This window comes from Vicugna pacos, chromosome 7 (genome assembly GCF_048564905.1).
Source record: "Vicugna pacos chromosome 7, VicPac4, whole genome shotgun sequence".
NCBI lineage: Eukaryota > Metazoa > Chordata > Mammalia > Artiodactyla > Camelidae > Vicugna > Vicugna pacos.
The window spans coordinates 15,757,454-15,771,912 of record NC_132993.1 but is presented as its reverse complement, the minus strand read 5'-3'; the positions used below and the strand labels follow the sequence as shown (position 1 = coordinate 15,771,912).

Sequence of the window (14,459 nt, the reverse complement as noted above, 5' to 3'; positions counted from 1 at the left end):
AGATTAAATGGCTTTTTGTTTAGACACCTTATACCCCACTCCACTCCCCAAAGTCAGGAGGTATCCAAGGGAGATTTAATTTGAAATGGACATAATGATTTAGGTTTACAAATTTTATAATATTATAAGTGGGTGTCATTTCAATAACTAATCTCATAAATTTTTTTCTGTTCCATCAAACCAACTTTAGAAGTCATCATTAGAAACAAACTACAAGTCCCAGGATGCACTGCACGATTAACGTCAAATCGAGGACTTGGCGTCTCCCAACTGGTTGCCTTCGCCTTATTTGAACGGGAATAATCCCGGCGAAAATTGACGTCCGTGGCTCCGAGCAGATTTTCGAATATTTGTACGCCTGGGTCGGTCGAGCGCGCAGCTCGGAGGGGACAGCGTGATACCTTTCTGATCAGGCGTCGCTCCGGGCAGCCTCACCCTTTCCTGGGGCTTCCGTGCGGCAGGAGGGCTCCGTTATTGCGCCTCCAAGATGGCTACGCTGTTGGCGGTAAATTCGGGTAGGTGCGGCCGGGGCAGAAGGCAAACTGTGGGGCGACGTGGTGATCTGTTCTTCAGGGAGACACCTGGGCTGTGAGGTTCCTCGGGGTCCAGGCCTGCGCTTGTGCATTGTGGCCGCTTTCCCTTAGCTTTCAGCCTGGAGTCCCGCCCCTCCTCAGTTTGAATGGCGCGCGTCGGCGTTGCGGCTCCAGCCCTAGAGTTGGGGTTTGAGGGTCTAGGCAAGGAGGCTTGGTCCATTGGAACCGGGTGTGCCGTTCTTGCAGCCCAGGGCCGAGCCTGGTCCCTTCTGTTCCCCACCCCGTTATGTGTTTGTGGTCCGGATTCTGGCAAGATAGACAAGCATCCGGCAATGCGGCCACAGGACCCGAGAAAGAAATTTTTTCAGTCATGAGCTCAGGCTGAAAGCTGGCACCTCAAAATAGGCATCGGGGCCCCATATGAAGGTTAGGGGGTCCTGCAGGAAGCGAGATCCCTTTGTTATGAAGCCTGTAATCCGGAAGGGGCCGAGGAGTGCCATGATTCCTAGCTCTGCAGGTGTGGCCCGTCCCTGGATGCTCCTGTACCTTTGGAGCGGATCTGCTGGGCGGAGCAGAATCAAGAAGGTAGTAGAGGAACTCTGGAAGATTTTGATTGGGTCTTCGTTTGGCAATTCTCAACCTGGGGCGGTACTGCACCCCCTGGGGCGTTTGAAAGAGTAGGTGCATTTTGATTGTCACAATTCCTGGGATCCACTGCTGGTGCCTAGTGGGCTGGCCAGGGATGCCAGAAGTGCTGCAGCGACCCGAGCGTTCCTGAAAATGAATTTCCTGCTCAGAATGTCAGTGCCTGATTAAGATGTCCTAAGCTTCATGGGCATTTAAGGGCAAATCTGTGTGGTAAATGCTTGTAGAGAATCTCACTCAGGAGGACTTTTTCCTGGGGGCCTTTTCTTTCCGTTTCTATGCAGTCTTTTTTGGAGGGGGCAGGGAGCGGGTGCTGATTTGTTCTTTCCACACGACTGATATTTTTGAAAAATTGTCTTAATCTGAGTTGTGCAAATCAAGCCATTTCAGAAACACAATGATAAATTATTTTGTTATAATGAAGGATTATGTTTATTGAGCATATGCTTTTTCCCAGGTTCTGGACTAAGAATTGTACTTTCATCTCATTTAGTCCCTTTTATACACCTATGGGGTAGTTGCTTTTAAGTACTTCATTTTACAGATTTGGAAATAGAGGCTTAGAGTGGTTAAGTAACTTCTTCAAGGTTATACAGCTAATAATTTGAAGCCAGTCTTTGATACTTATTTCTACATGCCCCTCCTTAAGCACAACCCAATTCATTTCATTACATAAAATTTAATATATCTGAATGTCAGTAATGAAGTTACTTCTTTAATATTGCTGTCTTGCCTTTCCACCCAAATGTAAACTAAGACAAGACTTGCATCTTATATGAAAGGTTAAATACTTTTCTTTAGTACATACTTATCCTAAGTTACTATCATTAAACAAACCATTGAAGGAAAAGAGTTGCCAACAGCTGCAAAGAGTATACATTGTACAATAAGGCCTTGTGGCAGGCATGTTTAATTGGCCACATAAAAAGGAAAGATTTGTAAAAGCCAAGAGTCAGAATTTGTTTTTAATTACATGTCCTGGGAAGCAACCCAAATGAATGAATAAACAATGTAGTCTTTAGCTATAATGGAATGTTATTCAGTCTTAAAAAAGGAAATCCAATCCTGTGCTGCAAAATGAATGAACCTTGAAGACATTCTGCTAAGTGGATTAAGTCAGTAACAAAAAGACAGATATTGTATGATTCTACTTATATGATGTATTGAAAGTAGTCACATTCATAGAAACAAAGCATGTTGGTTGCCAGAGGTTAGAGGGAGTGGAAAATGGAGAGTTGTTGTTTAATGGGTACAGAATTTCAGTTTTCCAAGATGAAAGAGTTCTGGAGGTCTTCTTGTACAACTATGTGAATGCCCTTAGCACTATTGAACTGCACATTTCAAAATGTTTAAGATGGCAAATTTTATGTTATGTGCTTTTTTACCACAATTCAAAAAAAAAAATTAAACGTAACAGAGTTGTAGAAGGAGAGAAAAATAGAGGTTGTAGAGTTCTAAGTCCTATGCTTGAGTTTCAGCTGCAGGATTTACTAGTACTGTGACCTGTATCATCCGGGCTGAGTAGACCTACGGCTTATTTGTAAGCAGCCTTTAACGTTGACTGTCCTTGGATGGCTGGCGGGGCACCCTGTCCTGTTCACAGCAGTGACTATTTCAGGCCTTTTCCACACTCATCAAATCTTTAACCTCCAATTGATCCCTCATTGTTCTAGTCACAGAGAAAATGGGCACAAACTCTTTTTTTCTCCCTCAAACCTACAAACTGAAATATATCTGCACTCTTTTGAGTCAGTTTCCCTCTGTCTTCCTCTCTAAGGTGAATCTGACCCTTTATGCCCTTCTCCCTATTACCCCTTACCTTTCTTTTAAATTTACCTCTCTTTCTTGCTTCTTTTCCTTCAGTTAATCTTCCATCTTTATCTTGATCTCATGCCTCACTGCAATTACTGTCCTCTTGCTTCTTTTCACAGTTCAGCCTTTCAGAGATTCATCAGTATTCACTGACTTCATTTTCTTACCTCCTCTTCCTCCACTCACTCTAGTCTGTTCCCATCCTGCTAAACAGCTCTCAAGGTTTGCATGCTTTTCTGTTTCACTGAATCCAGCAGACATTTAAAATCTATATCTTGCTTGATCTTTTAGTCTGATCTAAAGACCAGAATCTTTAACATGGGCTCATAAGTCCTGCAAGCTGTGGCAGGGGCCTCCCTTGCCAAAACCTTCTCGGTGCTCTAGCTCTCTTGGCCTTCCTGGGTCTTTGAGAGTGCAGTGTTCCCTCTTGCCATGGGGACCTACATGCTGTCCTCTTTTCCAGAAATGTTTGTTTACCGCCTCTCACTCCCAATTTTATCCTTCAAATTTCAGCCCAGTCATCACTTGCTCAGTGAATGCTTCCCTTCCCTGACCTCCCTGGCTAGGCAAAATTCACCTGTTATATGATCTTTGCCCTGGTACTTCTCCATCATAGCACTTAACAAATTGGATATTGCACTTTTGTATGACTGTGTTGTAAATGTGCTTCCTCACTATACTGTGAGCTTTCCCACACCTAATACATGATGAATGTGTGAATAAATGGGATTTGCTGGAGGTACCCTCAACGTTTAGGAAAATAAGTGTATTTCTCAAACAAATCACTATGTTAAAAATACATGTTTAGTAATTTGTAAAACATTATAGCCTCCTTTTATTTCTAATCAGTAACAGGAAGATATTTACCAAAATTAGTCATATCAAAGACAAACTGAAGTTAAAGCTTTGTCATCATCATCTTCTGTCTGTTATGTGTAATGTCAATGATGGACTTAGGAGGCTGGTGTACTTGGGGGGTTTTTTGTGTAGATTTTTGACATGTTGTTGGGTTCCTCCCCAGAAAAGGGAAAAAATGAAATTTTCTGTAGAACTCACTGAGCTTATTCAACCTAAGTATGTACAGTGCAAAGAATTTTTTTCAGAGGTTCTATTAAGTGTTGCTTACACAGACGGTATACTTTTGTTAACTCTTTGTCAGATTTTTAAACTACCTCTGGTAAAGCAAGTTTCAAATATGCCTGAGTCATTTTCATAACTTTCCTTTATACTCTTTGCCAATCAGTTACCAGTTCTGACTCTACCAACAGTCCTTGCCTTTCTGTTTTGCTTCTCTCATCCTGGTTTAGGTTCTGTCACTTCACGAGCAGCCAACCCTACCCGTCATCCTTGGTACCTGACGCTGCCTGTTCTAGTTAGTCCTTCATCACACCAGTGTCCAGTTTCATTTTGTCATCCACTACTTGAAACTTTCCCATTTACTAATAGAAAAAATTTCATCTTGGCCTAGAATCCAAGGCTCTATCCTTTGTAGCTAGAAAGAGCCAAGAAAATGATCTCTAGGGAAGTCAGCTAGTCACCATCCAACTAGCACCTCACAGGCAGTCACCAGGATCCAGGGTTGGGTCCTCATTTTAGCAGGCCCAGAACTCTGATATTTGTTAGTGTATCCAGAGTTTATTAGATCCCAGTAAGTGATTTTCTCTAATCAGACTCAGAAAAGAGAGATATATAAACCAGTATGCCAATTTATTGATGTTTAGTGGGAAGTGTGTCTGCATGAGTACTCATACGTTATTTCGTCAACACATTTTCTACTCCGGGAATTTATATAACAGGTTATATTTTTTTATCAGAAGATTGACAAGTATAGGATTAAAGCAGGAGAAGCAAAGCAGGGAGTGGGATGATCACTCTCTGTGTGAGGACTAACTGATGATTCCCATTCTCCCACGTCCCCACACCAAAGACCTGACGCATAACTTCCTGCCCTGTCCTTCAGATTAGGTTGGATTCTTTCTTTTACACGTGCTCATAGCACTCTGTACTTCTCCATCATACCTTTTATTAGACTAGTGGTTGTGTTTTGAATTCTGCATTTAATGCCTGTCTTTCTTGTCAGTCTAAGTTCCATGAGGCCTGAGATCCTGTCTGTCTTGCTTGGTGTGTTGTCCTTGGTACGTAGAAGGCACTCAGTAAATGTCTGTTGAGTGAATGAATGATCCAGCTTGACTAGTTTAGTCTATCCTCTCCCTGCACATCCCTTTTTTTTTTTTTAAATATTAATAACCAAATTTTTATGAACTATTACTACAAAGGACTTAAGCAAGAGGGGGCATAAAGTTTAGTGATCTTTTAGTAAACATTTTTAGCATACCAGTCTTTGTAACCAGATATTTTTAAAAAAATCAAACTTATAAATACCATTGCTTTGTATTTAACTGGTGTACACAAAAATAGGATAATAAATGGAAGTACATGTACTTTATAGCATTTCCACAGAAAGTGTTCATATTTTTCATGACAGTCAAATCATTTGGCAGTTACATATGCTACATTAACTAAAACGCAGGTATTCTTTATTGCACATTTCAAAGTTGTAAGGAGGCTCTAGCTTACGAGGTGATTTTTATTTTGGGGGGGTGATTTTTAAAATTGTTTGGCTCAAAAGCACATACTGCCTGGGCAGCTTAGTTCTAAAAACAGAACTTTTATGGGCTCTGTTTTAAAGCCTGTGAACAGTCATGGCTGGTGCTCTGAGAGGCAGAGGGGGCTCATCTCTAGAGCCAGAAGGCGGTAAGTCCCTTGGAGCAGAACCTGCACATCCCTTCAGGAAAAAAAAACACAAAACCCAAAATTGCCAAGTACTTTGCCTTCTTCTGACAATGTCGTTCATAAGATTGTAATGCATTTAATTAGGTTACAGTTATCTTGCATGTCATTCTGACTGTCCTGGTAACTTTAGTGGGATTTGTGTTTTCTCAGATAGCAGTTAAACATGTTTGCAAACCACCCTTTACGGTTTAAGTTATACTTAATTCTAGGATTCATGTGTTGAGTGAGTGAGTGGTTTTGACTAGTTTCTCTTTCAGAGTCTTTGTAAACACATGGGGTTCTATATCTGGTTGTTTGCAAACAGAAACCTTGGGCTTCAGGGTCATGTTTTTCAAACTATGCTCAGTAGCACATACCAAAAGCTCTGTGATACCCATTGTTATTATCTTTACAAAGAAAATGTGACCCTTTTTATGTGAGTTTACAAAAGAATTCCATATTTCTATTTTAAAAAAACTAATTCAAAATTCAGAATTAAAATATAGTTGATTTACAATGTTGTGTTAGTCTCAGATGTACAGCAAAGTTATTCATTCAGTTATACATACATATATATATTCTTTTTCAGATTTTTTTCCATTATAGGTTATTACAAAATATCTATGCTGTTTTTTTTATAGCTAGTGTCCCAGCCAGAATAAAGTACTTATTTTCTCAGCTTCTAAGTTTTACAAAATCTGATTTTTTCCTACTATTTCTGCTTTTTCATTTGAATGATAGGGAGGGAAGGAAAGGCAGTTACATTTATTGAATGCCTATGATATGCCAAGACACTGTATTGTTTTACCTAGTTTCTCTCATTTAATCCATTCAACTCTGTGAAGCCAATGGTGTCCCTATTTTATATATAAGGAACTGAAGTTTAAAGAGGTTATTTTCTCACTCCATGTCACATAGCTAATAAAGTGGCAAAACCAGGTTCGGCTGATATTTCAATTGAAAGTCAGTATTTATTTTATCTTAAGTTAGATAAAATGACATTTATATTATTGGTAGTGAATTTTAATATTCTTTTATGTCAACGTGTGGTTTATGTGTAACATATATAACTTCTTATATTTAAAAGTAGCTGTGATATGTTTTATTTGATGATGGTTTTATTTATTTTTTTCTTTAAGCTGCTAGTCTGTGGGGTCCTTACAAAGACATTTGGCAAACTGTGGGAAATGCTCTTTGGAGAAGACAACCTGAAGCTGTCCACCTTCTTGACATGATTTTGAAGAAACACAAACCTGACTTCATCTCATTGTTCAGAAACCCAGTAGGAAATTTTCTTTTTCTTCTTGAATTTGCTTTTTTTCTTTAAAGATTGAAGGAGCAAGTAAACTCTTCATGCATATAAATGAAATATGTTATTTGTTCTAGTCCATTAATTGAGGTTTTTTTCCAAAAATGGAATTTTTCCTGGGAGCAATTATTAACTTCTTAATGTTCCCCACAGAAGTTAGTAATTGTGTTTATCTCTAGCTAGGTGATATCTAAATAACACTTGACTAAGATTTAGACAGGTCAGTGTATTCCAGAAACATGAATCTCCTTGGAATTTCTGACTTATAGTTAATACATGTAAGCTTAGTAAGATTGATTATTTTATTCATTTCCAGGTACACTTCAACATTTTAACTCTTCACAATGTTATGTAAGTTGTGTTAGCTGAACTAATTAATTCTTACATATTGTTAGTTACTGCATCCTGATACACTTTTCAACCAGTGATAGAGTACTTCAGTGGAAGGAATTCATATTTGGAAACTCCTTTCCCTGCTGTTTGAAAGTTTTTTTAATAGACTAACAAGACTATCTAAGAACTATTTTGGGGTTTGTTTTATAAGAAAAGGCTCTTTGCTTCTTTGCTATTTTACTTTTTTAAAAAAGAACAATTTTTTAGTAGAAAGAGCCATAGCCTGGGAACCACTTGAATTGAGTTCCAATCTTGGCTCTACCACTGAAGAGCTGTATGACCACAGGCAAGTCACCTGACTTGGACATCAGTTTTCCCTTATGTTAGTAGAGGAGTTGGATTAATTGACTGTATGGCCTTTTTCAAGGTTTAAATACCTTGATTTTGTGATCCATCAACTGAATCATCCCTATACTCTATGTTATTTACACCAAGTAAGCCTTTTTGTGATTAAGACTACATTTTAAAATAACATATTAATAAACTATCATTAGCCCTACTAATTCAACAGTTCATTTCCATTTCTTATTTCCCATTTGAAGACTTTATTGTTTTTATATTTATTAAATATATAATTGGCATTTTGTAGTTCAGAGTTTAACAGAAGTGGTTATTGAGAAGGTAATAATGGTATAAAAAGTTAAAGATGATATAAAATGTTACCTCATAAGGTTCTAATTGTAGATTATCTGATAAGAAATACTCCTGTTTGTCATGTTACCAGGCTGCTTTATGAATAAACTTCTCTAGGTAACATTTTAATACCTTATGTCCATTATGCTATTTTCATTATGTGATCCTATTAATTTATTTTTATCATTGTAGCCAAAAAATGTTCAACAACATGAGAAGGTTCAGAAAGCCAGTACAGAGGGAGTTGCCATCCAGGGTCAACAAGGAACCCGACTTCTTCCTGAACAGCTCATTAAAGAGGCCTTTATCCTCAGTGACCTTTTTGATATTGGAGAATTGGCAGCTGTTGAACTTCTCCTTGCTGGTAGGTTGACATTTAACTGAATCTATGGTAAGGCAGGACATAAATATACAATTATTTTCTTATAATTTGGAATATTGTATCATTTGGATTCCAGAATAGTTTCTAAGGATGTAGTTTATTTGATATTCAAAATATTTCCTTTTGTTTATCTTTGACCAGTGGGAAACCTTCAATTTAGTGATCAGAGTTGTTAAAGGAAATCTGTTTTAAGATCAACTTTTTCATGGTAATTGACTAGCAAAGAATAACTGGCTGCATCTCAGAAGCTTTATAGCACAAAGCCATTACTGTCATATAATGAGTAAGAAGGGAAGGTCACTGCTCTTTTTAGGGGGTTGATTTAGATAATGGATAGGTAAAGAATAAGATAATTTCAATAATACTGAGTTCTAGGAAGAAAATAAAACAAGACAATGGGATATAGAGAGATGGGGCTGTGTTTTTGGGGGCGAGGGTTGGGGACTGTAAGTAAGGTATTTAGGGAAGGCCTCTCTGAGATTGGGGCATTTGACCTGAGACCTGCATGACAACAAGATGCCAGAGTTGTTGGGAAAAGATGTTCCAGGGAGAATGGACAGCTTGCTGTGAGAACAAAGGCATGCTGAAGGATACAAAGACCACTGGCCGGAACATCAGGAACGAGGAGGAGAGTGAAGGAAGACAGGCCGGAGCAAGAGTCAGATTATAGTCTTGCAGGCCATGAAAATTATTTGGATTTCATTCTAATTGCAACGGGAAGTTGTTAGCAGAGGCTTTAAGCAGAAGAGTTACAGAATCTGGAATAACTGAAATTATTTCTCTGGCTGCTATATAGAGAAGAAATTGAAATTTCCACAAAATATGCAGTTCATTGTAATTATAACAGAGGAGCCATGGGAAGAAGCCAGGTAGACATTTTAACTGGATGAAAGTCTGATTATGTCTAAAGATATCATGTGGCTACCAAAATCCTTTTTGACCTAAGGCTGCATTAAAAGAAGTGTGATATTGAGGGTGCCAAAAGTTGTTTTCCTATCCTGTAATGCAGATGTTAACTGGACATGCTAGTTTGAGTTTAACTCAAAACTTCATTTAACAAACATTTATTCTATGCATATTATGGGCTGGGCATTGTGTTAAGACTCCAAGGATATAAAGATGAATAAAACCTCAGCTAGAATAAAGGAGCTCATAGTCTAGTTATTGAGAAAGACATGGAAAGCAGTAATTATGACACCGTAAGTGCATTAATGCAAGGTTTAGTGATGGTCCAGAGAAGCATTTAAATTGACCTTGTATTGCACAGAGAAGTCCACAAAGATCATGAGACTTAAGGTAGTTGTTGAAAAATGAATAGGCATATGTCATGTGGAATACGTGTGCACTCAGGAGGACAAAGGGCATCCAGGCAGAAGAAATCGCCTGTGCAGAGGTGTGAGGCAGTGACATGAATGTGGGGAACAGAAGGGAGTAGAGTGGAGGAGTGATTGGGCTAAGGGGGAAAAAAAGCCATAGAAAATGAAACTGAAACTGTAGGCAAGGTACTTTTGAAAAGACAAAGTGGAACTTATTTAAAGGAGAGCAGTTAAAAAGGCGAATAAAAGTTGAAACATAAGAAAATGTCATTTAATTTTCAGCGAATAGGGGAAGAAACTTCCAAATATTTGAAAGATTTCATGTGAGAATAAAACAACGAGTGGGTGTTTGAAGTAGAGGACCCTTAGAGCCCCTAAGAAATGTGATTTTTTTGGACTGAACATTGACTTAGTGATTTTTGTCTCAGCCTAAACATGTGTTTATTTACTAAATTATTTCTCAACTTCCTTTTCTAGGAGAGCACCAACAGCCTCATTTTCCTGGCCTCACCAGAGGATTAGTAGCTGTTCTTTTATACTGGGATGGAAAGCGATGCATTGCAAATTCCCTGAAAGCCTTGATACAGTCTCGACGAGGAAAGACATGGACCCTTGAACTCAGGTCTTTTTGCGTCTTAGGATTTCAGAGTTGTTTTTAATTAGAAATTGCTTAAAGAATAATAATTTTAGAATCAAAAATTTCTCCTTATTATACATTGAGTGATAAATACTCCCTTATACTGCCAAGAATGATAGAATAGTTTAAACCTGCTTTATTTTGTTGACAAGTAAAATGTAATTCAATTGCTTGTGGTTAGAAGTTTATTGAACTCGATATAGAAAGTATGAAAAGAGCTAGGTTATAACTCATCCTGGTTGTTTCTAGTAACTCAGCATTATTGTCAAAAGAGCATTTTCTATAACCATGTGCTGAGGAGTGTAAACATTACTGCTCATCATAACTTTATTGATTTCTTTTCGTTACAGTCCAGAGCTGGTTTCCATGACAACACGGTTTACTGATGAGCTGATGGAGCAAGGATTGACTTATAAAGTTCTTACTCTGGTGTCACAGATTGATGTGAATAATGAGTTTGAGAAACTACAGCGCGAGAGAGGTTTGGGCAGTGAAAAACATCGAAAAGAGGCAAGGGTTCAATGATATCAATTCATGGCTTGTCTGGGTCAAATCTTGGAGTCAGAAAAGTCACGTCTATGAGAAAATTCTACTAATACAGTCATAGGAAAATTAAAAATGCGTATTAAAGTGTGTGAGCAGTTGTGTCCACGAAACTGACTTGCACCTATTTTAGCCTCTTTCTAGCACATTTTCTGAAATGAGCTCTTTAAGAAATTAGTTGTCCTATAGAGGAGGTTGGAACTTAAGAATGAGGAATTAACAGTAGAATATGTTCAGAATTTCAGGGGTGAGATTTTTAGGGTCACTTTGGATTCAGATTCATTTATTTAGTTTGCTTTTACAATAGTTTACATTTTACAGTAAGATCAGGCTTCACTGTAACTTACTTATACCTATAATCATTTTTATTTCTAGGTTTCTGATCTCATCAAGGAGTGCAGGCAGTCTCTGGCAGAAAGCCTTTTTGCCTGGGCTTGCCAATCACCTTTAGGCAAAGATGACACTCTGCTCCTTATTGGACATCTGGAAAGAGTGACAGTTGAGGCCAATGGCTCATTGGATGCAGTGAACCTGGCTCTTCTTATGGCACTTCTGTACTGCTTTGATATCAGCTTTATAGAACAAAGCACAGAGGAACGTGATGGTATTGGATTTTGTACCTATTAATACATTTGTTTCCAAAAAATCAGATTTAATTGTGGAGATAACATTTAAGAAAGGTGATAGTTTAATAACTAAAATTAAAAATTGGATGTTTTATTCCCTTGTATATAACTCATCAATATTTGAATATTTAGATATAAGATCACATTTTTAAAGTAATTGCAACCTTGTTAGATGTTTCTAATGTCTTTGGGGTTTGGGGATGGAAAATTGTTAAAGGATGTATGATATGTGTTCGTGAGTTATGCATGCCTAATTTACCTAATTACTTGTTCCTTTATTATTTATTCACATTGTAAACCTTTCATGAAAACATTCTGAGGGAGGATGACTTTAATTTTTAGTACTATATCATCTTTGACTTTTTTTTTCTTTGAAGGAGATAAAATTTCTCTTGGTAATCTTTTAAAGTTACTGCTTAGAACTGAAGAGCTCAAAAATGATTCCCACAAAGGAAGGTTATTGCCACTTAATGTCATAAATATTTATAGTTTTTCCAACAATAATCTCCTGTCTGCTTTTGATTGTATCATCCCAGTCTCCTCCCATTCGGTATGTGAACAGGGTACATTTTCCACTCCTCTTAGGTGATCTTCTTTAGTCACTACGAAAGGCTTATTTAACACACAACTACCCCTTATCTTCAATCAAATTGTCACATAGTACATTGTGTGTCACATAGTAAGTGGCACCTGTATCGTATAGTCCTGCTGCCAGTTAATGCATTGATCAGCTTTCCTGCATTGAATGAAATGAAGCGCATAATCAAGTAGATGTACGCTGTTTTAATGGAAGTTTGTAAGCTGGAATTCTTAAAAGCTAAATGGAATGAATGCCTGGAAAGTTTCATAGGTTAAGATGTAAGGTTTTTTACACTAGGTTGTGATGGTATTCAAGTAAAAACCAATGAAAGCAATATAAGGGACCTATGGGATAATATAAAGCGTGCCAACCTATGCATAATGGGGTCCCAGAAGGAGAAGAAAGAGCAGAGGGGGTTGGAAAGATATTAATTTAGGGCCCTTATATTGATGAGCTCATTTTAGCTGCAATTTGTTGATCCCTCTGTATATCTTTGTTAATAAATGGGATAAGTGAGTTACTAATTCATGTATAATAGTATAGACAGGAACTTTAAAATATACAGGAAGTTAAATAAAAAATGTGTTCTTCCTAGTTAAAGGTTAGGAACCACTGAGGTAGTTATTCACAAGATGACATCAAAAGGAAGTATAAGAAGATAATGGAGTAAAATAGATGAATTTATAGGTGGTCAGTGATATTTCCCATTACTTTGGTATTTATTTGGAATCCTGTGCTTTGTTTGAAGTACCATAGTACTCTGATTTTCTGATTCTTAGACATTATTCCTATATTTCAAAAGAGAGAATTTCTCTACTTTTTAGTAGAGTGGTCTATTTTTATTTTCAGATATGATTCATCAACTTCCACTGTTGACAGAGAGACAATACATTGCAACAATTCACTCTCGCCTTCAAGACTCACAGCCTTGGAAACTGCCTGGGCTGCAAGCCACTGTGAGACTTGCCTGGGCCCTGGCATTGAGAGGGATATCTCAGCTACCTGACGTGACAGGTAATCTGATTGTAGGTCATTTTGTTATGAGAAATGACATATCAACATTTACTGGGTATTTTGGAAAGGGTGTTTACCTTTGGCGTGTGTAAGCGTGAGCCTAGCAAGATGCCTTAGAGCTGTGGTAAGTGAAACTTCCTATCCTGGCGGAATACAGGCCTTTTCCTATTTTCTTGTCTCCCCAAAGAAATTATTTGGAATATTTTTTTCCCTTTCTTACAGCTAGTACAATTCTCTTAGCTTTTGTTTTTCCCTTAACAGTTTTAAATTTGAAATGATGGTATAACAATACATTTTTTAAGTATTTTTGTTTTTGTTCAAACTAATTTCTCTCATATTATGTCCAATAAAAAACTAGTACTATTTTTAAATACAGTATATTAGAAAGAAGATATTTCACTCAATCAATAATGGATGTGGAGTTCTGACTTGTAACTATTTGCTACCTGCTGTAGCATATCCTCTTCTGCTATTTACATTCTTGTAATTATCTTACTAAAAGTGGTTTAACAGGATGAGAACTATGATTTTATTGTCATTTAAAGCCCAAAGAACTGTCACTTTCATAGGTTTTTGTGGTAAATCTGGAAAGATTTCATTAAAGTTTATAGTCCACGTCAATGTTTTCTAGTCTTAGAGTGTCAAAAAATTCCAATATCTTACCTGTTGTGTGATTTCAGAACATTTTGTTGACTAGTCTCGTGTTGTTCCCAAGTGGGCTGCAGAAAGCTCTCTTAGTGTTACAAGTTTTTCTTTCTTCAAGTGTTTTTTACATTACAGCTGATAGATGGCAAATTAGATACTTATATTCATGTATAAATTCTGTTTCTCAACTATACATCTTATTCATTTATAAGTCTTAATACTTTTCTGGCATAAAATTACCCTATATACTTTTAAGTAACTTTGTGATAGTTAATCAGATTCATATACTGTAGGTAACTGTACCATTGTCCTAGTCTTGAGAGGCATAGTAGAATATGCTATACTGAATAGTAGATAAGAATAGTCTAGAGATCCAGACCTGGTTTCAAGTACTAGATCTTTGGCTATTTAATTACTTTAGTTTTACTTGCTCATACCCTTTTATAAGCTTGGAAATTGGGGGTATTATAATGAATATTTTAAACTATAAAATTTTTCTGTTAATTTATATTTTAAATTATTAGAAAAGATGAATAGCTTTTCTTATATTATAGAAATAGTCATTTCTTGAAACAGTTCAGACAAATTTTAACAATGATCTCAATTTTGAAAAATTAGT

The 14,459-nt window shown here is 37.2% G+C and overlaps 1 protein-coding gene across 1 annotated transcript in view; it reads left to right on the top strand.

Moving 5' to 3' along the window:
• The first annotated feature begins 265 nt into the window (after window positions 1-265).
• NUP205 (nucleoporin 205) overlaps window positions 266-14,459 on the top strand; it is a 65,488-nt gene continuing 51,294 nt past the window's right edge. Inside the window, exons 1-7 of the mRNA XM_031674634.2 lie at window positions 266-515; window positions 6,902-7,044; window positions 8,290-8,461; window positions 10,273-10,417; window positions 10,783-10,942; window positions 11,351-11,579; window positions 13,031-13,195. Coding sequence (XP_031530494.1) covers window positions 488-515; window positions 6,902-7,044; window positions 8,290-8,461; window positions 10,273-10,417; window positions 10,783-10,942; window positions 11,351-11,579; window positions 13,031-13,195 — 1,042 coding nt within the window. The 5' untranslated portion in view covers window positions 266-487. The remainder of the gene's footprint in view (window positions 516-6,901; window positions 7,045-8,289; window positions 8,462-10,272; window positions 10,418-10,782; window positions 10,943-11,350; window positions 11,580-13,030; window positions 13,196-14,459) is intronic.